Raw genomic sequence first — 25,229 nt, 5'->3', positions numbered from 1 at the left:
TTGAACAATTTTGCATCATATTACTGCATACATTTATTCATTGCATAATTATTCTGATTCAGTTTCCATTCTTCCAATAACTATGACTTCAAAATTTTCCCTTGTTCCTCCTTTACCGGCACAGCTCCATCCTCTTCATCACTCAAAAACGTCAGCTCATTAAGTTGGTCAACCAAGATTGACTCACTCAGAAGTGATGTCAGCTGCGATGCATCTAGTAATCGTAGCATTGACTTGGGCTTCTTGCGTTCAGGTCTAGCTATTGACTTATAGTTCTTAAGCTGCGCAGGAGAAAAAAGCGACTTCAAGAATTCCAACTGTTGTGCCTGCGAGCGCTCTTGTGGTTTATCTTTCAAATCAGTCATCACCTCAAGCTCAACATCTGAGTCCGGAGGTGTAATTTCAAGGTCTGAATGAGTCTCTGCTTCCGATGGTTCCAGTATGATCTGGTCTGACTTCTCCGCTGATTCGGAAGCTAGTTTTTTTCGGACATGAGCGTCAGTTGTCCAGTTCAAGTCATAATCCACACCATATATGTTTTTAAGATGTTCAAGCTGGTTGTAACGATTCACAAGCTTCCTGCGCGAATATCGTTCGTAATGGTTTCTGTGCCGATAAATGGGACAGTTTTCTTCCTTGGCGATTTTGATTAATTTCTTCCTCAGCCACCTAAAAAACGGTAACACTATGTAGATTAGACGGAAGGAAAAAAACAAAAATAAGAAAAAATCGCGTTATGCGTGGATTTTAATTTAAATGAATGGTAGATTAGGATCCATAACTAGAAGGTAGAAACATATTAAAGCTCTTGCATACGTCTGGGATTTGGAACTTGAGTACTTTCGCTCATGTAAACTTTTGGGTGAAACATGATAATACCACTGAATTTCCTGGTGAAGCTTTAAAAATTCGTACCCTCAGTTTAACTGAAAAGTTTTGGGCGTTTTTAGGAACAAAACATTCTTAAAACATTCCCCAAGACTGCAGTATTGATACTTCAGTTTTGAAAATATTGGCACTGAGGTCTCTTCTCCTGTGGCTATCACATATTATAAGAATTTTCCATGAGATCTACAAATTTGGTTGGTAGCACTTCCGGACACACTTCATTTCACGCTACAGGTCTTTTCAAACAAGAATGGAAAAACGCATACCTCAACTTCTTATCTCGTTTTCGAGAAGGATCATTGAAAACTCTTCTCAATGAGTCGTGTTTTTCTAGGACATTTCCCCAATCATATTCCTCAGGTATCCATGGATTTTCTTTGATTCGTTTCAAAACTTCAGCATCTCGCTCCTGACTATTCGGACCAAAGTGTGCGATAATCTGAGTTTCCATCTCATCAATTGACGGATCCCGTTTTTGCGGTTTCATTTCTTGCTCAAACTTCTAAAAAAAAAAAAAAAAAAAGAGACCAAAGGGTGAAACTAAAAAAAATTACCCATCTTGATTGGCAATATTGTAAATTTAGATTTTACTTTTTGGAGGATAGGTGATAATTTTTTGTTATTTAAAAAAAGTATCTCGTGATTTTTCTCAGGTTCCTTCAAACATATTCTCTGAAGATGTCGTACAAACGTGTGTAGTAATATTCTTTTGAAAGAATAAAGAATGAGTGGAAATGTTAGTACATCTCAACTGAGATGAACGTTTTTGCAATCTTGCTTTTGACACAAGGAAGAAAAACCACTCTAACAAAGCAACGCTAGCTCTTCCGGCAACAATGCCAAGGTTTCTTGATAAAATAAATTAAGGTTACAGATAATACAATAATCATAAAATCAAAACATCTGAGCTGTACTACAAGCTTTACTTGATCTGTTTTACAGAGGGACCGATTGGTAAGAAATGATAACAAATGTTATCATTTGTACTTCAGTTATCATGTAAAAGCTGAAGCAACATCATGGCTTGATATTTTTACAGAATATTCTTCTCATGATAGAGAAAAATAACGTTCAGTAGTTTCACATATGGAAAGTAAAAGTTAAGTAAAGTAAAAGGAAAGGTATGACAAGAAGTCTCCAAAGCCGCAAACTGAGATACGCTTTTCTGCAATTTCACCACTGATTTGTTATCGTTCTTGCTGACATGATGGGTTAATTTATAGGAATTACACTCTAAGATGATGATTCAATGATTAAAATATATGAACATATAAAATGAAGTTCTTACATGAGGAGGTTTTGGGAACAGGAGGTTGACAGCCGCTTGGAAAATTCTGTCGGCTTCTTTGATCCTTTTCTCTGCTTTGGCATACTTCTCAACTTTTTCTTGTTCCTCCTGAATTATCGGTCGCATTAACAAGTTCATTTCTTTGCGATTGACTTTCTTCTGATTTATGACAGTCTGAAATCATAGAAGCAATAATTGATAATAACAAAAGAGCAACTTGAGTTTTTTGGTATAAGTATCAATGCTTTTACAGTAAAACAATTGGTACCTACGATTGCTAAGTCGCAAATCTTTGTTTATCTTTCATTTTCTTTTATTAAAAAAACTATTCAACCAAAATGTTCTGTGAATTTTCTTTTTCCATTTAAATTTTGTTGTAGAAAACTACAAGGAGATATTTTGATTAGCTTCTTTTTGAAAAAATAAAACAGAATTGGAAATTTTGAAATGGAACAATAAAGATACACATTTTTTTGCTTCAGCAATAAAAATTCAATTAGGTATGTATAAGTATACTTTACAAAGATAAAGCTAAAATCAAATTTTAGATGAATTCATGTCATTTGATTTTCATACCTAATAGAACATTTAAAATCTCAACTTAAGACGAGATGGAACTAACCTGAAGGACATATTTTTCTTCTCTTTTTTCCAACTCTTCTATCTTCTTACGAATCCATGGAAAAGATCCCCTTCGTCTGATATACCACCTGGACAAAAACAGGAAAATAGTTAGAAGCAGATGACATGCAAAGAGAGTTTAATGATATTGTCCAAGGATTTTAACTATATCATGAGTTGAGGCTCTAATGAAACCCAAGCTCAGACTCACACTTAAGTGAGCAAGATCAGCAGATCGATCGGAGGCAGTTTTGATCCTAAGAGGCTGGTCTCATATGGTGATTTTTGACCCTCTTAAAACTTGAGTCTCAAACAAACGGAGGTCACTACCACCGATATCAAGCCATTAGAATTCATGCCCTTTGTCAATGAAAATGTCTACAAGCTGCAACTTTTGCCTGCTAGCAGACAGTGATAACTTCGCACTTTAGCTACAACGAGGAATTCCCAGTTCCCCTTTTCTGCTGTTCCCAGTTCTGCTACCCGTAAACTGCATACATCTCTTATAGGAGACGCATCATCATTTAGTGAATTAAGAGTGCTTGTTTAGTTCTGGGAATTGTCAATGGCAGCGCAGATAAATCCTAGGACCTGGCGGTCCTTCTTGCTAGTGTGATTGAGGCAGGACAAGATTTTTAGGTTTTCGGTTACTCATACTGCGAAGAAAAAGCTGAGCTATTAGCCGACTTTACAAATATAATATGCAATAATTGCTACTCAGACCCTGCTTTAATAAAAAAAGAATGTGCAAATTGTAAATATATTAAAATCCTCTTGCACATTGTTTTTTTTTTTTTTTTCTTTTTTATTAAAGGAGGGTCTGAGTAGCAATTATTGCATATTATATTTGTAAAGTCAGCTAATAGCTCAGCTTTTTCTTCAAGACAGAACTTCAACTCTTTCCAGTGAGATTTTTACAATCAATAACCAATAATGTGAATTTTGAAAGGGTGAGATTTTGCTTAATTTATGAGTTACTTGCAAATATTGTATAAATGAAGTTATCATGCGGACCGTAAACCTTGACTTACTTGAAAACTTCTTCCTGATACTTCGCTGCTCTTTTAAATGCTGATAGAGGTTTAGATGCTTTTGATTTGTCTTCTTTTGTGCTCTGGTATGATTCTATTTGTGCAATGTGGCCTTTATTATCTTTAAAAGATTTATTCCATTCGCTCATTGCACGTCTTCGTTCAGGTTCTCGGTCTAAAAATGCTCTCACTGTTTCGATCTGTATAAAGATAACAAACATTTACTAACAATAATCAGCGAGTAGAAAGAGAAGGGAAGTTTACTTTTAAAACCATTTAAATGATTTCTATTAAACAGAAGAATGAGAGATTCCTTTTCAAAAAAATATCTTTGAAAGGAATTTTCAATGAAGTTATAAGTCCTTCTAGCAAAAAATCAAGAGAATGGATCAAATGTGCGGGTCATGGAATTGTATTCTGATGGGTTAAACTCATATAATAAAATCTGTCCAAAACCTACATGATAACGACGAATATCAACAAAGATATGGCTCATTGAAAAACACAGTGTTTGACATCATCAACCATGGTAGTGAATACCTTGGTTTCTCTCACCTTCCTTTCATCAATCAAAGATACAAAAATTTGATACTCGTTGCTTGCTTCTTAACATGGATGAGACCCATGTTGAATAGGACTACCTTGGGGCATGATATGATACATCGTGGTTTTCCATGAGCAATATTTCCGTTTATATTCGATGTAGACATTTAGTGTTCGGACAGATCCTATGAATATCAGTTAATCAATGAGCTTAAACGATCAGACAGGATTTTACAACTAATGCATCAGACTCATTGCCTTGAATGTCTCGATACAGGCATAATATTAGCTTTGGTTAGAAAAATCCACTTTGACGGGTAAAGACTGTTATGCTGTTACGATCTGTCATGAGTTTATCCTAAATGATAAAATATTCGGTCTATAGTCTCCAAAAAAAACGAAATAATCTCCAAAAAAACGAATCTTCCAAAAGAAAAGAAAAAACAATTTTAACTTTAATTATAATTTTTGGAACTTTTTGGCTTTGTTTTCCCCGCGAAATGATTTGGACCCAGCACCATTTTTCCACCTTATTTCATACAGTTTCGGGCCATTTCTTAGTGTTATTTTCTCTCATATAATCTCAAAATGATACGACGGTATCGAAAATGTATATTGAAGTTGTAGCGATGTCTCAGTAGCTATTAGACATCAATTTTCGACATTTACACTCTTTTGTCTTTTTTCGGCTGATTAAGTACATTTCAACATCAACACGAGCTTACATAACATGCAAAAGAGGCCCTTTGTTGCAATAGTAAGTAAAGTCAAGTTGGATCGCATTTAGCAAAATGGAACCAGCCTGATTTGCAGTGTTTTCAAAATTGTGCAACTTCTTCTTTTCTCATGAAAATACTCAAATTATGTACAGTACGTATTAAAATTTACACGATTTTCCTTTAAAATTAACAATTTTTTGGTCGAAAGCAAAAATATTTACAGTTCTGGGAGATTTTTTTGATAATTATGAAGAAGCAACATTTTTACAACACTGTAATCGCGGTGGTTCCTTTTTGCTGAATGCAATCCAGTTGATGAGACTGGTATCAAAGCACTTGCCTCTCGCGGGTTGATATGATGATACTTTTGTGGGACATGAAACAACCTGATTATTCCAGTATAATCAGCAACAGCGCAAAGACCAGATACAAATGGGAGAATTGGTTCAGCAATTTCTAAAAATGAAAAGACCAAAAAAATGAAAAGTTTAACCTAAAGAGCCATTGAAATTATATCTACTTTTACTTCTGCTCTTCAAAAAAAAAGAATTATGGGAGAATATTTCTAGACATTTACGGAAAATCCAAATGAAATTTCATTGGTAGGCCTTCCTGCTTAGTGCTAAAATAAAGTTACAACTTTTCAACATTGAAAACCAGAATACACTTTTTTTTAGTTTTGATAAGGCAATGCCTATTTTTTGTGTTTTCTCAACAAAAAGGAAACTCGAAGTGAGGAAATTTGGCAAACTCTACCTGTTATAACCTCTCCAGAGATGAAAAAGCTATGGACACTGTTGTGAGACTGGCGAATTAAATCAAATATTTCAACAAACCCATCAGCTCGGCTAACAATAAAAGCCGTTGGTTTGTATTGAGAAAACTGAATGGATGTCACTGACACAGGGTACCTTTTCCACCATATAGGACCATCCTAAAACAGAATTATCGTTGTGAAAAAAACATCAGCACAACTCTTGCTATTGGAACTTCATCGATTATTTGTTTCGTAATTGAGAAACATTTTGTCTCACTTCCTCCAAGAGAAGCTTTAACTTACGATTTATCAAAAAGAGGATGGAGTAAATCGTGTATTACTATGTGTACTATAATTTACTAGAAATTTAAAATCAAGCAGATAGCGCAAAGACGAAAAAACAAGTTGGACTCTGACCCTTAGGAACATGTATTATGATCATGTATCATTCATGGATCATTCATCTTGTATCATTAAAATCATCACATTGTCACTTTCTGCCCACAGTATCTAGAGCGCCATTTATGTTTAAACACTATGTTGCTTGACATCTCAATATCGTTTAAATTTTCCCATTAAAACTTTAGCACTTACTTTTAACAAATTTCATGGAAAATTTTGATGACAGAGGAAATATTGAAAAAAATATTTAAAGGATTTTGTTTATTAGTTTTTTCGGAAAAATTGGATGAGTTTGAGAACGTTGGCAACATATTGCTTAAGCACAGATGGCCGAACGCTTATGATACTTTGGCCGGAAGGTGGCATCATCGTTAAGCACTCATTTGATAGAATATTCACTATTCAAACTGCGTATCTGATACCCACAATGTGTAATACCAACTAATGTCAGAAAAAATTGATCTCAAGAAACAGGCACAACCTTGACAACATAGAGAAAAAAAAGGAGGTGTTTGCATTTCAGGCATCTTGAATTTTTTTGATGATTTGATGACGTAGGTCGGTACTGCGAAGTTTATCCTGTCGATTTTCTTGGAAATGGTGTAATTTAAGAAAAAAAGTCATTCTATAAAAAGTGCTTGAAATTATATAATGAATTGATTTAAGTAAAAAAATCGGACATTATGGTCCGTTTTTCATATTTCGAATTCCAGATTTCGCTGGCAAGGCTGCACCGACCTACATCACAGGGTAAACAAACCTCAAGATGCAAACACCTCCTTTTTTTTCTCTATGCCTTGACGATGCTTCAAGATACTCATTAGGTCATCAGGTTATTAAGAGGATGCAAATCATTATCATGACAGATTCATCAAGTTCAATTTAAAAGATAAAGAGAGAACAATGAATGATTAAAATTTACCTCATAATCAATGTGCCATAGAGCGATGATATGGCCTCCTGCCGTAGCGACTACGTTTGTAAAGGAAGTGCTCCGATGCAATGAAACAATTTCTCCATCATGAATCATATTGACCCACAAACGCTTGGCAACTGCATTGGGTAATAATCAAATGAAACATACAAAAATTAAATTAAGGACCAAAAAAAAAGCAAGAGATGTTTTCTGTTTTTTTGGCAGCATGCTGTTTTTGATAATAGTTTTTAGGTGCAAAATTAAAAAAAATCAAAAAAAAAAAGGAGAAGATATAGTTATTGGAAAGTTAATTTTGAATGTTCAAAAAATATTGAAATGCAAATTGTCAAAGCTTAGTAACAGGCATTGATGCTTTCACATCAACATTATAGTACATTAATGACTATAATCGAAAAATGCAGCCATCTGATTGCAATTTTACAACCCTCCACCGGTGCTCTTTTTTTTTCTTTTTTTTTTAAAGGGAGCCAACCCGACATTTTTCTAAAAAATTTTCTCACTTATCTGATTTAAAGCTAAAAACAAAAATTAGACGTAGTCAATTTCTAAGTTACCTTATTTGTAAAAAAAAGTTAATTTACACCTAGTAGGTGGTTGTAACATGTACTTGAAGAATAAAAAAAAAAAAAAAAAAAAAAACTTATCTGAAAATATTGAAGAAAAAAAACTTTCAAGGAGCTATCTTAAATGGTCTTCTTTACAACAGATACGAGGGATCCAGAAGATACAAAACAAACGAAGATACGGAGATTTTTTTTTAGTCAACTCCTTCAACACCATTCCTTGAAATGGATGCAAGACATTCCAGCATCAAAGATGGAATCCAAGTTTCTGTAAACATCTTGAGGAATTCCAATGATCAAAAAGCTTATTTTTCCGAGAGGAAATATGCTACGTTGTGGGTAATAGAAAAAGGGAATTTGGCTGCTAAATTGATAGATATAACAACTGTGATAATTTTCAACTAAAGAAAAATCAGCTTACACTCTTCTTTCGGAGCATTCCCGGTCTCAAATTCAAATCCCTCCCAAGAATAAACTCCAAAATCACTACCAGTGGCAATGACTATTTCATAAATGAGATCTTCGTTGGATAATGTGGTACCATCTGTGAATAAAAAGCAGATAAAATGAAATAAAAACTGAGCTAGGATACCAGAATGACGGAAAATTGGGTATAAAAATGAACAAGCATAAAGGGTAAGGCATGGAGCAACGAAATACGTGATCTCTTAGCAAAGTTTTGCATGAAAATGATGCTTTTATGACAAATTTTCAAGTTCAACAGTATAAATTACCAAAAGAAAAATTACCATTCTTTGTTTTGGCCACTTGTAAAAACTTTACAGCCCTGTACAGCTTTTTGTTGCTAGGTATTTTCTCCTTAATGAGTTAATCTAACTAATAGGCTTTGCTATCAAAAATAGCTACAGTCACTTTAAACTGCATACTCACTGGCCGATTCACCTAGATCTACTTGCATCAAATCACATACTGAACTAATTTTGGCCTGTTTTGCAATTAAAGTATATTTTTTGTGTGCTGAATTTCTCTTGATATATTTACAAGGTTTCACGCCTCAATAGTAGTACATCACGCATTGCTCTTATGATTTCATATTACGAAGTAAGATATGTAACTAATCTAACCATAACATTTGGTGGCAACACCATAATGTTGTTGTTAATGTAATTTGCTTTTGATACACCGCTCTTCCAATTTTACCGTCTGATTCATTTCTGCAATCCATGCTATTTCTGATATTTTTGTTTTTTGATGATGATTCAGAAATGTATTGCTCAAAAAATGTATAGTTCTTTTCCCAGTTGATCCTTCACTTTAATGGATATATTCCACCTCTGATGAAGAGCCTCAGCAGGCCGAGAATCTCCAAGTTCCACAGTCCAAATAAAATTTAGTAACATAAATTCGCAAAACACTGGCTACTTTAATCAAATTTTTAAAATTTCTTTTATCAAAAGAAAACAAACGCACCAAAGGAGAAAGAAATCTGATCCTCGAGGGTTTCTGCGTGATTCCGGGATGATGATGATGGTTGTCTCTTGAATTTCAATGCAGGGAAATTGAAGTGAAATTTATGAACGGGCTGAAGCATCATTTTGTTGTTTATCACCTTCAACTGAAACATATTTTATACTAGTTTGACATCCAAATTTTGGCGGGCAGTTTAGCTTCTTTGAAGCATGGATTTTGCAAGCCTTATCAGACCTTATTGCCATGCTAAGGAGAATCGCCTTTCAACATGCGAATGTTGTCAAATTTCCCAGGATAAGAAATTTATTGGAGGAGAACTATGCATATTTTCCTTTGAAATTTTCAGATATTTTAGCTATTTATAAGCTGAAAGAAACGACTTCCAATGTGTTACAATTGGATTACATTTTGCAATAAGGAACCACTATCTCTCACTCTTCCATAAAAGCGCATATCTACAACGGGAAACAAATGACATGTATGTTGTTTCTGAAATGGGCCAAAAATAGTGGTTCCTTATTGCAAAATGTAATCCAATTAGAATTCACACTGAACGAGTCTTAACACTTTTAAAGTGAGACAAAAAATTCGGCATCTTAATCCTTGAAGTAGCAATGCAAAACTGAAGATAGATTTTCTGTTCCATTTTAAAAAAGTTCAAACTTATTTGGTGTAGAGATCTGTCTTGAGATGAGCCTACCCTTGAGAAGACGAACAAAAAAAGCTAGCGGGTTGCAGTTTGCACAGGATTAAGGAATAAATTTAAGAGTACAAATAAATAATGGAAAACAAAGCACCTTTAGAAAAATACATCCAATTATTGAAGACTACTAGCGACATCACAGTTAGTTTAATTTAGTCTGAATTTCCAGTAATATGCATGGTGGAAGTACCAAAAAATATTCAGGCGAAACTTACAGTGTAAATAGGCGACCAGTCTTTGCACAATTTCTGGAAAATAGAGACCCTCTTTTTCTTCAATCTTTCCTTATCCTGAGGACTCGCTGTTTTCTCCTGACATTCTTCACTTGATTCTTTTTCAGCATTAAACGTCAAATCCCATACTTTCAAGGTTCCGTCCAAAGACCCTGTTATGAGCTGTAAGGATTTTAAATCCTTCGGAAGTGAGCACAGCCTACCATTTGGTGTTATCTGAAAAAACAAGCTTTAAATTATGCTGAAAAGTAAAAGAGAGGACTGCAAGGGGAGCTTTTTTTTGCTAAAGATAAAGAACATCCAAAAAGTCAGCAAAAACCGAAGTTACAGCAGTTTAAGGTTTGTGATTCAAAGAACACAGTTTCAAGAAAAAGCTACTTAAAACTCTCATTTGTCATGTTCAAGGCACCGAATTGCCAGAGCATGCTGCAAAGTTATTCCCAATATTGACACAAAAACTAAAAAAACCACTTGCAACTTATTTTTCAGAACATTTGAGAGTCTTTTCTGTTCAAATCTAAAAATCCAATTCCTAAGTCAAACCCATTACAAATCGTTCCACTGTAAATCTTGCCTATATGTACAAAAACTAGAGCCCTTATTTCTGTGAACAGTGACATACTTAAAGATCATACAGTGACTCAGCAGATAGCAACAAAGAGTGTTGATTTTATGGAAATACTAGAAAAAAGTTTGATGGCTACCTGAATGAAGGGATGAACCCAGTCTAGACAAGTTATGGCATCCAAGTGAGAGACGCTTCGATTGCTGATTGCGGTTGGTCGCACTTTTTCCCATGAATAATCCTGTTGCCATTGCATCATACTTTCCTGTTGAATATCAATTATTTTATCGTGTGCTGAATAAATTTTATCATGTTTGAAAGAAAATGGTAAAGTACTAAAAAAACAGAACCAATAAACAAAGAGCTCAAATGGAGAATTTGCATGCAAATTGTTTTATTGCTTCATCTGGAAATGCTTAAAGAGCTGATATCGCAGTATTTTTTATAAATTTTTTCTGATATGGGAAATAGTATAAAAATAGATTTAAAAGTGAGAAAATGCACCGCCTAGTGACGTCATCTGGCGGCATTTCCCTTTTAAACAAACGCATTTTAGCAGATTAGATCATTTTATCTTCTCCAATAATTGTTCAATTCATGAACCAAAGGTATCCTCGAGTTCAGTTCACTCAGTAATTTCCACTTAAACACGAAATTCATCAAATTTCAGACACCTGCAAATTCTGTATTAGTAAAATTTGGTGAGAATTTAATGGACTCATACCTCGTTAAAAAATTTAAAATTTGCTAAAATGCGTTCAAGAAGTGTACTAAAGAATTACACACACACACTAAAAAAAAATTGCTCATCTGCAGATGAATGTTGGAAATATAAAATTTAATTACATACTTGGCTGAAAAATCGATATAACTATCCAAATGGACAAAATCTTTTAAAAATTCGACTCACAAGCAACAGCATGTATTCTGACTTCTCTTTCGACTTCTTTTTAGAGCTAGCAGTACTTCTAAGTTTCCCTGCCAAGTCCCACAAAACTACTATGCCACTTACGCTCCCTCCGGCCAGCAGATTGCCGTTGTGAGGACAGAATTTAATGCATTGAAGCTCATAAGGACTGTCAAGGCACACCTGAAAATGAAAAATCGAATATAGAGTCCATGTTAATATCAAGGAGACATGTTTCCCAACTATCACTTGTTTTTTTATCAAAGTGAACTACAAACATTTTTTTACTCAAAAATTATGAAATTTTAGTTCAATGGAACACTAGACAAGGTGAGGGTTTAAGTAATAATTATGATGTATATTTTCTTATCAAAATTTCACTGAGAAAACGATGGATTTGTGCCCTGTTGAGTGGTCCAGCCAAACTATCAAATCTGTAGTATGTACATCTTTTGTTCTTCCAGGAAAAGCCTAAAAATATGGTCTTGAATGTAAATAGAAGAGAACTCAGTGATTCATTCAACAACTTTAGAGCACATGGATGGCACTACATCAGACAAAAGAAGGACACAGATGAATCGACGGTGTAAATCGGCAATCACATAACTCGGTTTGCGACGTCGCAGACTTCCTGTCATACTTTATTTTTTTAACAGAACAATACTCAACGGCAATTCTTTAAAACTGCCGTGATTTTTCTTCTCTGTCCGAAGAAAATTCTGCATAAATTTTAAGGATTGATGTCAATTTGTTCTTTTTTAAAAAAGTAACATAGAGGCGTAGATTTTCAGACGCCGCAAACGAGTTATGGGATTGCCAACTTATACCGTCGAATGCAAGACCTTTGAACATACTTTTGGTTTAATATCATCATCAAAACTCCAAATGAGGACCGGATTTTTGGGCTCTAAAATTTGAGGGGCAATTTCATCCTCTTCCAAATTATTGTCATTAAAATCATCGTCAGGTGGTTGCTCAAACTCAAAACCTGGCTCTAAGCTTTCCCCATCACTTTCTGTTCCGTCAGAGAAACTGGCTGAGAGAGCTGAAATCCCCGACTCAAAAGATTTTGAGCTAGAACCTGAAAACGGGAAGAAACTTTCATCAGGCATTTAATTGTTAAAACAAACCAGAAGATATGGTTAAGATGGGGCCATCTACAGCAGCTAGCAATGTGAATTTCTTTTTAGAAAAGAAAATTACATACAACAATGTGGGATGCAAAAATCCTTGCAGGTACCTGGTTAGAGTCTAATGGTGAGAAATCTGGATGGAATAGCGTCTAGTGATAGGTGCTGCAAGAAAACTTACAGAATAAATGAGTAGTAGCTAAAAGCGACATCAATAGCTCGAAGATTCAAACCTTTTAAGCTTTTCAAAATATGATTGATACTGAAGCCGTGCGCAACAGAGATTCAGTAAATGCCCAACCTCGCGATCTGCAGTTCAAGGCAAGCATGCACTAGAGCAATGACAAGCCATTGAAAAAAATCTTTAAAAAGTGATGACCTCTCTTAGAAAGCTTGGGTATTTCTGCGAAAAGTTTGGAAAATTAGGAAATTTTGAAACTGGAAATTTCAAAGAAATTAAAACATTCCGTGATAAAAAAGTACTAGTTCATGATCAGTGGCTGACATTTAGAAAGTTTGAAAGCCTTACCAATTTAAAAATTTCACCAATATGAAGCTCTTCTTAGTACTTTTTCTTTAGTCCCTTGCATTTTGTATTATGAAGAATAAACTGTGGTGCAAAAGAAAGAACGAAAAAGTAACTCTGCGCGAGTCTTGGAGTGCATCAAACTGCTACTGAATGTAAACTTGCGCAATATGAATACTGTAATTTAGAAGGACTTACGATCACAACTTTGACTTTTGTTGATGGGTGACAGATATTCCTTCAAATATTCCTTCACATCTAGACCTAACGCACTTAAAATACCTTTGTCTAATGAATCGTGCTTTCCACTAGCCGGTCTGGAATGAGTAAAAACAGCTAATCAAAATGGAAATCATTCCTCAGCCAAGACATTTCTCCAAATACTCCTATGTTACATACATACATAGAGCCGCTTTTATAGCACTCTCTGGCGCTCTGCAACACCCAGCCGCCAAAGTCCCCCATCCTCTCGAAGCCCATCAGAAAGTTGATACTCCCTCATTTCTTCCAAAACTCCCTATTGCCGCCCTTTCACTGGGCGTCCCTTTCGTCTCCTCTCAGGATGAACCCAATCAAGCATCTTCTTTGGCTGCTGTTTTTAGGTTAAATATTAAAATTCGTGAGATAACTTTTTATGGACAGGTTGTTTTGTTGCTAAACTTTCACATGAACATTACAACCATTATTTTTGAGAAATTTAAAGCATTGCTGCAAAATAATTCTGCAGGATTGCAGTAAACTTTACTTTACTTCTATTTTTATTTTGCCTGGTATTAGCTTTATGGACCACCCATTTCTAAAACTTGCTTTAATATTTATTCTAATTACCCGCATAATTTTAGAGGAAAACAGTTCAAAATTTTACCTGATTTCTGTTTTCTTATCCTTCTTTTTTTGTTCTTTTTGCTTCGTAAGAGCTGGTAATTGAGGTGCAGCTGATTGTCGTCTTCCTTTTGGAGTCCTGTAAAATTTAAAATAGAAATAAAACAGATATAAATAGAGCTTGGATTAAAAAGGATCAATACATTATGCTAAATTCTTAGAGCAGACACGACAGTATCAGCAATGACGTGAATGGTTGTAACGGCAAAGATATAACTTTTTCAAATTTTACTTTTGTCTGGTTTTCTAGTTTATAAGTAATCAGATTGTCATCTAAATAATGTACTATCGACAAAAATCTACAATTTACTCACTTATCTTTCACCGGAGGAAATAAGCTCCCTCTGTGAAGTTTTGTAACATCTAAAGATTTACTAGGTTTTTGTTTTATCGGTGGTAAATGCATTGTTTCTGATTCCGTGCTGCTGAGGTCAGAGGTCTCAAAATCACCGATGATGATATTTTCAAGAACTTCAACATTTCTGTCAAAATCACTTGACTCCTGCAAAAAGAACAATCATCAGATACGATCATGCAATTTGTAAAGTAGACAGTTACTTAATCATTGCAGAGTTGATGATCCGTTTCAAACATTTCCCTGCAGCAAGTAGAGGGAGTATAGACAGATGTGAAACTCCAAAAATCCATCAGGCCTTCACCGATGCCTCCGCGAACAAAGTTAGGGCCCAGAAATGCAGCCAACCTATGAATTTCATTTATCCAGAGCGATTTACTAATATAATTGTTAGGAACCGGCGTTTATAAAGCACGTAGTTGACTTAGTTTTTGCATACATTTACTCATTTTTGCGGAAGAACGCTTATTTATGTACATTCTTGGCCATCTTGGTTAGAATTGGAATCTGCAGACTCTGAAGATTGGCAGTGAAATTTTGTGTGTTACGAGTTGGTTAGAAGAATGGATGCACTTTTGGGCCCTAAGCCCTCCATTAAGCGATCTGTCCATACTCTCGCTATGTAGGTACTCTAGTTAAAAATGGCTCAAAAATTGCATTAGAGGAAAGTCTGAAAAACATTTCTAACTTTTCAATCTAAGGAAATCTGTCATTGTTGAGCTCCATCCTCCGAAAAGTACCCTATAGCAATGACATAATTGTTAATTGGACACAGAAAAGTAACTTCGGCTTCATGCCTCTTTGCAAAACTTGGTTCCTGGGTTCTGCAATGAGAGAGATAATCAAGCAACTTTGAATACCAAAAAATTTCTAGCTGAAAAAAAACAGCAGTCTGTCAAGCAACCATAAAAATGAAATTCTTCAAAACAGTGAGGATGAACTTCAACCTTGAACAGAAGGTAAAAAAATCCAAACTTACCTCACCTGAAGCTTCATCCGCTTGCGGTAAAATAGATTCCTCTGAATCATTGCCATCACTACTCTCGGAAGTGTCACTAAGTTCATCAATAAGTTGAGGAACTTCTTCCACTTTTTTTGGTAGCAACACAGTTTTCCTCACATCCATTACTCTTGGCTGCTTTTTCAGTTCGAGATGCTCTGAGAAAGCGACGTGAGCAGCTAGCTTTTTGCGCAGCCCAAGTCTTTTGGCTTGTCCTTTCTGAAAATTTTTTGGGAGAAAGACAAGAGTTTTAAGCAGTGGCGTGGCAAGTATTGCAATATATCGATTGATCTACCATTTAAACCTATGAAAGAGGATCGATTTATAGGGTGTCGGCAGCAAACGCCTTAATAGTCGATTCTTTACCATAGCTTCAAATGGGAAAATATCGATAATCGATCATTCGCGCCTCGTCACTGGTTTTAAAGAGTCCTAGAAAAAGAATCAAGCTCTTGAAGTCTTGGATGAAAAATATTAGATTTTCAATTGGAGGGAATCAAATCTACACAGATTTCAGGAGTTAATTGTTTGAGTTAAAATACGGTTTTTTCATAAGCCCCTCGAATTTTCTAATAACAATCCTCTTCTGTGCGTTCAAAAATAAAGAGAGAACTCACAACTACCTCAATTTGCACATTTTGATCTTGTTCAATAAATAATTGTTGCCATCGCGATGTAAGCAAATGTGTCCCTTTCAAACTTAAGGAGCCATAGCTCTGAGAGAAAGTGTTTTGGGAACAAAAAGTGTAGAATAAAAACTAAATCTTATTTTGAAAATTGACTCCTGAGGTCTTACCCACAGACAATTCTGCTACTTACCGAGCCTTTCTGCAAATTCTTCAATCTTTCAACATCTTTTTCATATTCTGTCGGATCTTGATCAGCGGTCGCTGGACTCTTTATGTCGTGATGATCGGGCAAGTACTTGTTTGTCATATTGATTTTCACTTTCTTTTCAGACTCTTCTGCTCCATTTTGAAGAGATTTTTCACTGTTGGAATTTTCATCGCTTGACTCAGTAGTCTTTGTTTCACAACGGTGCTTTGAAACATAAGCCACAGCCAAGACGCCTACGAAGAAAAATGAATTTCTCTACTTTAATTAAAACTTAGAGTATTTGATGCGTAGTTTCTCCTTTCACTACGGCATATTTTGAATACAAACTTTGCTGGTACCCTTAAAGCTCCAGTTTGAATTGAATTTTTTGGTCATTTCTGTCCAAAAATATTTGTAAAAAACTCTTCTGTGCAACGGTACATATTTTGAGTTTTTCTCTTGTGATAAGATCTTTTTTTAGTGTCACAAAGCAGAAGCTTAATGCAACCACACTAGGGGAAAAAATTGCTAACACATGAAATCGTAATTTCAGTTGGGCCCTTTTGGTTATAGTCAGTGACGATATGGATTTAAAAAAAAGAAAAAAAAGGGGGTGCTCCAACATTTGATGAATGTAATAAAAGAAGGGTATCGGTGCGGGCTGTCATTGGGCTCACCCTGAATTTCCTCAACTCTACAATTTTTTGCTAATTTATGGTGTATATTTTGCGAAATGCATCATGACTTGGTAAATTCCAGTCTCTTTTCAGGTCTGATAGATAGAAACCTAAACATGGGTCTGAGGGCCGATTTTGACGAAAGATTCGGGTTTTGCTGGTTTGAGGACAAACGCCGAAAAGTCCGCATTTTTCGCCAAAACCTCCATTTAGACTCAGTTTATGCCAGTAATAGACTCATAAAGAGACCGGGGTTCACAAAAATATGGTGCATATTGTAAAATAAAGACCTCCAATGAGCAAAAAAAATTGTAGAGTTGAGGAAATTTAGCTAGGATGGGCCCAAAAACCGCTTTCATCGGTATCTCGTCTTTTAAAAAAATTCCATGGAGAGGGACACCAATATTTTAGAGATATGAGATGGCAATGAATCTGCTCATGTTAATGCTGAGTCTTACCTGTTAAGGCAGTGTGCCATGCTATACATGAAACATGTTTTCCTTCAGAGGCTGCAACATTATTCAGACACTGATACTCGGTGTAAGTTCCACAGAAAGAAGCTGAGAGATTTTGTTTGTCTTTTACAAGAGCAGGATAGTCATCGTGGTAAAGGTCATAAACCTCATTGTACGACAGGACTTGATGGAACCTAGAAGGAGAGATAATAAGGGGTCCTTAAAAAATTAGTAGGCGTTTTAAGGAGGAGATAAATGCACGGTTAATTTTGATGATTGGCTACTACTGGGTGTCTTACTCAACACATAAAGGACGTATGCTCAAAAGCAAAAAGAGTTTCTTCACACTATAGACCTCTCCTTCCGAATCTTAATGGACCAGCGTTTATCCAACGGAAAATAATGATCTATTCAGTCATCTCAATCATCTTTTATGGAGTTGCTTTCTGGGGACCATCTTGCAAAACAAAAAGAAATATTAACGAAATCAGAAAAACATTAAGACCATTAAAACTAGCAATGTGCTGCGCATACCGCACAGTTTCTGATTTCTGTCTCGATACTCTATCTGGAATTCCACCAACCGAAATATTAATTAAAGAAAAAATAGAGAAATATTACAAAGAAGACACTTATGATATCGAACAAAACAAGAAAATCAGATGGCAATTACAGTGGGAACAGGAAAAGGGAAACAAATGGATCAGAAGACTAATTCCTGAACTATACACCTGGCTTAACAGAAAACACGGCACAGTTAACTACTACATCACGCAGTTCCTAACAGGACACGGTGCCTATGCGCAATATTTACACCGATTTAAAAAAAGAGACAACCCCTTTTGCCCATTATGCAACACTCAATCCATCGACAATGCAGAACACACCTTCTATCATTGCAATACATTTCAACCACTTAGATTACAACTACAAAATCAACTGAAAGAACCTTTAACACCAGAGAATACCGTATATCTGATGACATTATCAAAAAGCAAATGGAAAATCATACAAGACTTTGTAACCACCATCCTAAAACAGAAACAGCAAGCCCTCAATAAAACCGATGATGTAACAGGACCAAACCTCGATGCGACCCAACCCTCCTCCCTCGACGACAAGTCAATAGACAATTCCGAGGAAAACGAAGATTACTTATAAACATATAGAAGACTGAGGATCTTCAAATGTAACTTAATCTATAAAATAAGTCTATAAAGGGAAACTACTTGGGGGAACCAATATGTAAATATTATAGGAACTTCTAACACTATTAGCATGTACATTATATAGGCCTTCGGCCATAATTCTGTCCAATTATGGTTCCACAATGTAAAATAAATAATAAATAATTCGTTTAATTGAAAAAAAAAAAAAAACTACTGGGTGTCTTCAGAATTATTGATACAAATTTTGGAACTTTTCATGATTATTGGACCAGTTTTTCTAGATCAGTCAAGAGGGTATTATTACTGAGCAGTCAGTAATAAGTCGAACAGCATGTTTGTCAAAAGTTGAGAGAATCCATAGGCATACAATAAGCATTAAAAAACTATGCTTATGACCCAAACTGGATCTTAAGTGGTGTGAGATTAGTAAATCAGTGCCATTTCTCTGTGAGCATCTACTGTAACTAATGTTGAGGAACAGAGGTTTTGATGCTTGAAATAAATAAAGTACCTCTCAAGTAGGTAAGTAATGGCGAAAGAGGCAAATGAGAAAACTTGATAAAAAAACTTTAAGTCGACACTAACTCATCTCTGTATTTTTTGCAAAACGCATCCAGTTCATGAAGCTCGACGGTCTTCTCTTGATCGCTCGAAACAGCAACTTGACTTTCCGGGGCATACTGGGTGCAAGCATTGGTTGGTATTGTAGGGTGTGTTTGGACTTCCTCTTCAGCAACATGCGGAATCGCCTTTTATTAGAAAGAATAAAATTTTATCATGATGTAAATGTAAAAACCTGAAACACTATCATTACACAAAAGACATTTAAAGCAAAACTTGATAAATAAAGTAAACGATTCCACATTGTGCAAACGTTTTTTGCACTTACCTCGAAAAGCACTGAACATAATATACGGCACAACAAACAGATTGCGGTTTGACGCACAGACCTTCTGATAGAGTTGGTGATTTTGCCTTGCGCAATGGATTCAGTGCACGACTAAAATTCTCATTAAAGAACATGAGAACACATATGAGCACAATAATCCCCTGTAGAGATATGCTGTTTGTAGGAACAGTACTTATGACCGATCAGGAAGGCAATTGTAGATAAGTTTCAGGTCTGATTGGACACATTATCATTGCAGCACAGCCTTCTGATTTTTCTGCTTTCAAGCTCAGAGGGGTCATAAAAACCAGACCAGGATTAGGGCATGCAAACTTGCGCAATTTAGTTCGCAATAATCTGAACAGCTCAGCTGAAGCCTTTAGTAAGGCAGTGTTACTACGAACAGATTAAGTACGATTCAATGCATGAGTCATTTAGACAGTTGAAGGATTTTGCTACATGCAATAAATTCAGTGTACAACTGAAATTCTCATTACAGAGATAAGATTACATTTCCTTTTTCTTCAAAGAGAGAGAGAGAGAAAAAAAATAATAATTCGCTGAACTATCGAAATGAAATACTACTTAATCAGAATTTTAGCTCTGTAGTTAAACTCAACGTCAATATATCACTCAAGTAGCATTTTTCAATGTAAAAGTTGTAACAAGTTGAAACAATGTTGAAACAATAATGTTCGGTCAACTTTTGGTCGATAAGTGCCGATTTTCAGCGATCTGATCGGAAGACAAAGTTGCAACCTACCGAGATTGCAAAATTGCTGAACCAAAGTTGTTTAAAATCTAAAGATAGGCAACCAGCAATACTTTGAAGTTGAAACATGTTTCAACTTAATTGCAACTAGTTCCAAAAATGATAGCTCCTTCGGGGGAGAGAGTAGGCAATCTGCACATCAATCTATTAGTTGCAAGAATTAAACGATTTTGTTGCAAGTTGTTGCAACCTCTGCTACTTGGGCAGTTATCCTGTTATCTGAACTATATTACTAAATTAACATTGTTGCATTTTTTATGAGAACTTGGAATTCGTTGATTAAAAAATCCAATTAAAAAATGGTTATACAATACAACAATAACAGACTTTGATAAGAATTGTGTTCGATGCTTAATTTCTTACACACTAAATATTTGTAAAATTCTGACTTACTTGCACACCAACATCAAAGACAGTGCTCTCCTTGATTACAAATTTGTCATCTTGATGTGCGACAAGTGAGACGGATAGTTTTTGCACCTCAGACAGTGGTAAATCTTCAAAAATAATAGTCTTCCGTCTTGCACTTGTATCCCCAATCCATTCATAGCTAATCTAAAAATGTTTTAAAAAAAAAATTATGAAAATTAAGAAGGCACTTCGTACAGCCTTACTGATGATATCAATCAAAAAGCTACCCATAAATTGTACCTAATGAAATCTTCGGGGAACTTTGCGAAAAGACAAACAATGTGATGTTCAGCTAATATCAACGTAATTTTTCTATTTTGCAGAGATGTAATCTTTGGTCCTTTTTCCCCGGTCAAGATTTCCTTCATGTGAGCATAACAAAGATTTGCTTTTCAAATTTTTAACAAATATACTTTCATAATGACATCACTGATGATTCTGCAAAATAGAGAGACCAGCCGCTGCACCTCCTATAGCAACAGGTCTTTGTGCTTATATTTCAAAGAACATCACTGATGATTCTGCAGAAAAGAATAAAGCAGTTGAGGCTAAAGTTACTCAACTTTTAATTATTTTAATGCTTTTCGACCAGAATTGCCTGAAAGATTGAAAAATTGAGTTTTAGAGTTTAAGTTTTTGAGTTTAGAGGACATTTTTAACTGAATGTCACCCAGAATTCAGTCAGTCCTATCCTTCTGAACCTGGACTTGACCTATTCCGAAAAATACACTCACCACGTCTCGTTCATCAGAAACTTGACAATCCGCAATCTCCAGTTCGCTTCCCAGTGACTTCCATGGTCTGGGAACAACATTTTTTGATGACTGAATTCTTCGCAAAAATTCCTTGTGCTTGCTCTGCAATTTTTCCAGGATACCATTCTTTGCATCTTCTGTGACGCAAATGATAAACTCATTTTCTTTGCTGCGAAATGGCTCATAACCAATTAAAACATCATCATTCTTATACCTCTGCAAAAAAAAATAAAAATAAATAAATAAATAAGAAAAATTTTGTTTGAAGGAGGAGATTTTAGAAGCTGAGAATATTTGAATTCATGATAATATATCAGGATATGTACAGATATTTTAAAATTTCACAAAAAAAAATTGCAAACATACGAACATTTGGATTACATTTTGCAATAAGGAATGTTTATCCCTGTCTCTTCTATGAAAGCACATATCTGCATAGAGAATCCAATGGCATATATGTTGTTTCTAAAATGAACCAGAAATAGTGGTTCCTTATTGCAAAATGTAGTCCATTTATGACTGTCCATGGGAAAAGTGACCTTAGACGATAACTCAGAATTGAGTTGTTGATAACAGAGCATATTGGAGTATCTTACAGTTATTTTGGGACAAAAAGTGCCTGAAAATGTCAAACCCCAATGGAGTTAGAACAGTCTCAAGTTGGCAATTCAAAAACACAGACTTGGTAAAAAGCTATTCGAGATTAATTTGTCATGTGTTCAAAATTCCAAAATTATGATGCAACTGAACACCCTTTTTGGGCACACAAATTTATTTATAAGGACCTAAGAGGGGGCTTCGGTAAAGATCTCAAAATCTAATTATTTGTCCTGATTCTTTTTACCGAAAATTATCCTCCTTAATCAGCATTCTTTCTCTTGTGAAAGATCACTTTTAATATGAGAATTAAGGAAGGTTAAATATTGATGGCTAGATGCAGGAAACACATAATTCATTTACATAGATTTAAAAATCTCCAGTAACGATTTACTCTCTTTGGAGATGACTAAGTAATGAAAAAGTTCCCTTAAAATGTTGTATCGTTTTTTTTAATGAGTTAAGAAAATTTATAGAGAATTTTAATGCAAACTGTTCGCTGGCTTTCCTTTTTTTCCACCAAATATTGAAAGTTTCGTACTTACATTGTTTTAAATGATATCTTAACAGTTACTATCCCTTAAAGGTTTGTCTAAAATTCAAAATCTTCAAAAATATTTCAATTTACAGGAGTAACTTTCAAGAAGAAATGAAGTTTAAGACAGGAAAATTAACCAGTTAGCTTTCTTACAGAGCTTAAATCTTAATTGTATTTAATTTTTACAGAATAACTTTTTTTTGCCACCCTTTTTACTAGAAAGACTGGAGAGTATAAATAAAGCCTGCATATGAAAATTTCCGCTGACGGAAATAAAACCAAAAAGAGCATTCAGACAAACCTTAAAATATTTCTTCAAATTCCAGAAGCAAGATTTGGCTTGGTTTTCCTCCAGATCTTGAAGAATCTCTGCATAGTTGACCTTGGTCCATGTTTTATCAATGAAAAGGTTTTTTCCTACTTGACATTTCAGCTGAGCTTGCTTCTCTGCGGGTAGGACAACAGGGAAAACTCCACTCTCTGCACATTTTTCCGCATCTGAAATAATGATAAAAAAGTCAATGCTGTTAACAATAAAGAGTTGAAGAATTTTGCTCCTGGAAATCATGAATCCTAAAATTAAATGATGCCTTGATCAGTGAATTTTATGGAACATGAAGATTTATTACAATACGTAAGAGATAATATTTAAGCTGGAATGTAGAGCTTTTAGCTTTCCGCCAAGTGTCATACTTCGAGTTAAATTCCAGGTCCAGCTTTTCGGTGTGTTGGAGAAAAAAGTGTCATCTAATACCCATCAATCTTTTCTAGAGAAGAATGTTGCCTTCAATTTGCCCTTGGAGTTCAGCCTACTGCCTGATGCTTTCAGACATAGGTTGATCACGGAGGGCGGGTTGAACGCGCCCTGTCTCCTCAGAGAGTGGCTCAGAAATGTTTCTTAAATAATCATCAATTTGCTTCCACCTTCCTGTCTGCTAGATAGACCATCCCTTTATTTTCTTTCTATACCTTCATTCCTGCAATACCATCAACTACTGTTTAAATTTTTTTTTTCTTTTCCTCTCTTTATATTGTCACTGAATTAAATACACATAAGCTATAGTTAGGCAGTGGTGCCAATCGTTCAATATTTTCCTTGTTATCGATTATAATTTTTTTTTTATATATTTTACTACCTATGTCACACACGGTTGGACCTCTTGGCAAATTTGTTGTACTTGCTTACATTATTTTACCGTAATATATACTTATTTTCTGATTAAATGAATAAAAAAAAAATCTAATCTTTAGAAAAATTTGAAAATTGATTTTTGAAATCTCTCCTGTAGGTATAAATTTTTCTGTTTTCTAGGTATTTTAGACCGAAAAAGAACCCTGACTTTTTTGTTTTGAGGGCTCCAGCAAGTGAGCACCAAGCGGATTGGTCAATCGTAAAACTGGGGGGTGCCACTCGGCCCGCAATTTGTATTGCGGCACTTGTTTTCTCTTTGGAACGAGTGGACTGGTAAAGTTCATGGTGCATCATTTCATTCATTTGAACGATGTATATTCAGAACTATCATCTCAATTTCATCTACCATCAAGATGACATATCTTTCATCAAAACGACATGTCAACCAAAGTCGACGTGACCATAAAAAAAATCCAACAATACCTGAACTGGCGCTTTTGGTTTCTGACTCTTGGACTGACGACATCTACTTCTTCTCATTTCATTTTTTTCAAATTGCAAAGCGGTGGAAATCTGCATGCTACGGAGAGCTAACAGTTTTGCTATCATAGATTGTTTGTAACCAACGAGGAAGGACAGTCCAGAATCTTTGACATGAAAGTCAAACTTATCATCTTTGTGGCGGTAAGTAACAGGTGGCATCTCTAGGAAACCTGCTGATATTGATTAAACACACGCACACAGCAGAGCAACAGGAACGGTCGAGGGGTGAGTGTTTAGTTTGAGGGTGAAAATGCGAGTACCCACGTTATGATAAGAAAGACTTCAGACAATCAGTTTTACTCTCAATTTCGGAGAGATAAAACATTAAACTCACCGTTACATTGATCGTGATGAAATTTGATTACTACTGTATGTATTGCACGACCGGGACTGATCGCAATTATTAATTATGGATTTCTATAATTGATAACAAACTAATTAAGTATGTAGTGATAAGGGCTGCCGGTTTGCGGATTTTTGTTTACACTTTGCTTGGCATGTTGCATAGCTGGCCGGGAGCTGAAAGTCCTCGCCGCCGCAAATGCCGCAGTACTGCCGCAGTGTCACAGGTGGGAGGGGAAAGTACATCATTAAGGAAAGTGGTGGGTGGCGAGGAGGGGTGAAGGAATGAAGTAATTACAGCAGGGATTTAAAAAGAAAAGCAGAAATACGGGATGAAATATTCAGAGTTAATATCTCTGTGGATCTGAACTTCCAGCGGGTCCCGACATTCAGCCCCCCCTCCCCCACCGATAACGCCAAGGGTGTTGAACTCCCGCAAAATTCATCGCAATGTATCAATAGACACGTTTTTCTCTCCTATTTTCATCGTATGCAAGTAATTATCAAAGTATAATGTTAAAAAATTAAATTCATCTGTCATCGGACTTCCTTTTCCTTCGAAAATCATTATTAGGGAATTTTGGGCAGGATACATTGCCTTATCCAGACGAATGTAGACATTTTTAAAGTATCTAATTTGAAATGTTGAAAT

At 35.4% G+C, this 25,229-nt stretch overlaps 1 protein-coding gene across 2 annotated transcripts; it reads right to left on the bottom strand.

Annotated features, from left to right (window-relative positions):
• Nucleotides 1-24,842, bottom strand: mmm (missing minor mitochondria). Of its 2 annotated transcripts, none has more exons than XM_019047980.2 (25): nucleotides 24,176-24,842; nucleotides 22,862-23,058; nucleotides 21,405-21,641; nucleotides 20,653-20,814; nucleotides 19,184-19,347; nucleotides 17,433-17,623; nucleotides 16,301-16,551; nucleotides 15,461-15,700; nucleotides 14,441-14,628; nucleotides 14,110-14,205; nucleotides 13,443-13,561; nucleotides 12,443-12,669; nucleotides 11,592-11,771; nucleotides 10,821-10,946; nucleotides 10,099-10,332; nucleotides 9,181-9,325; nucleotides 8,171-8,293; nucleotides 7,172-7,302; nucleotides 5,847-6,024; nucleotides 5,431-5,546; nucleotides 3,829-4,028; nucleotides 2,799-2,886; nucleotides 2,177-2,350; nucleotides 1,155-1,390; nucleotides 1-669 (listed from the first exon to the last, which is right to left on the bottom strand). In XM_019047980.2, the coding sequence occupies exons 1-25, from the start codon at nucleotides 24,216-24,218 to the stop codon at nucleotides 81-83; spliced, it is 4,635 nt and encodes a 1,544-aa protein (XP_018903525.2). In that variant the 5' UTR covers nucleotides 24,219-24,842; the 3' UTR covers nucleotides 1-80. The 2 variants fall into 2 exon arrangements, with proteins under 2 accessions (XP_018903525.2, XP_072160221.1); XM_072304120.1 differs by having other exon boundaries at nucleotides 11,694-11,771.
• Nucleotides 24,843-25,229: the final 387 nt, after the last annotated feature.

The sequence above is a fragment of the Bemisia tabaci genome, chromosome 9 (genome assembly GCF_918797505.1).
Source record: "Bemisia tabaci chromosome 9, PGI_BMITA_v3".
NCBI classification, from domain to species: Eukaryota; Metazoa; Arthropoda; class Insecta; order Hemiptera; family Aleyrodidae; genus Bemisia; species Bemisia tabaci.
This window is presented reverse-complemented; position numbering and strand designations above follow the sequence as displayed.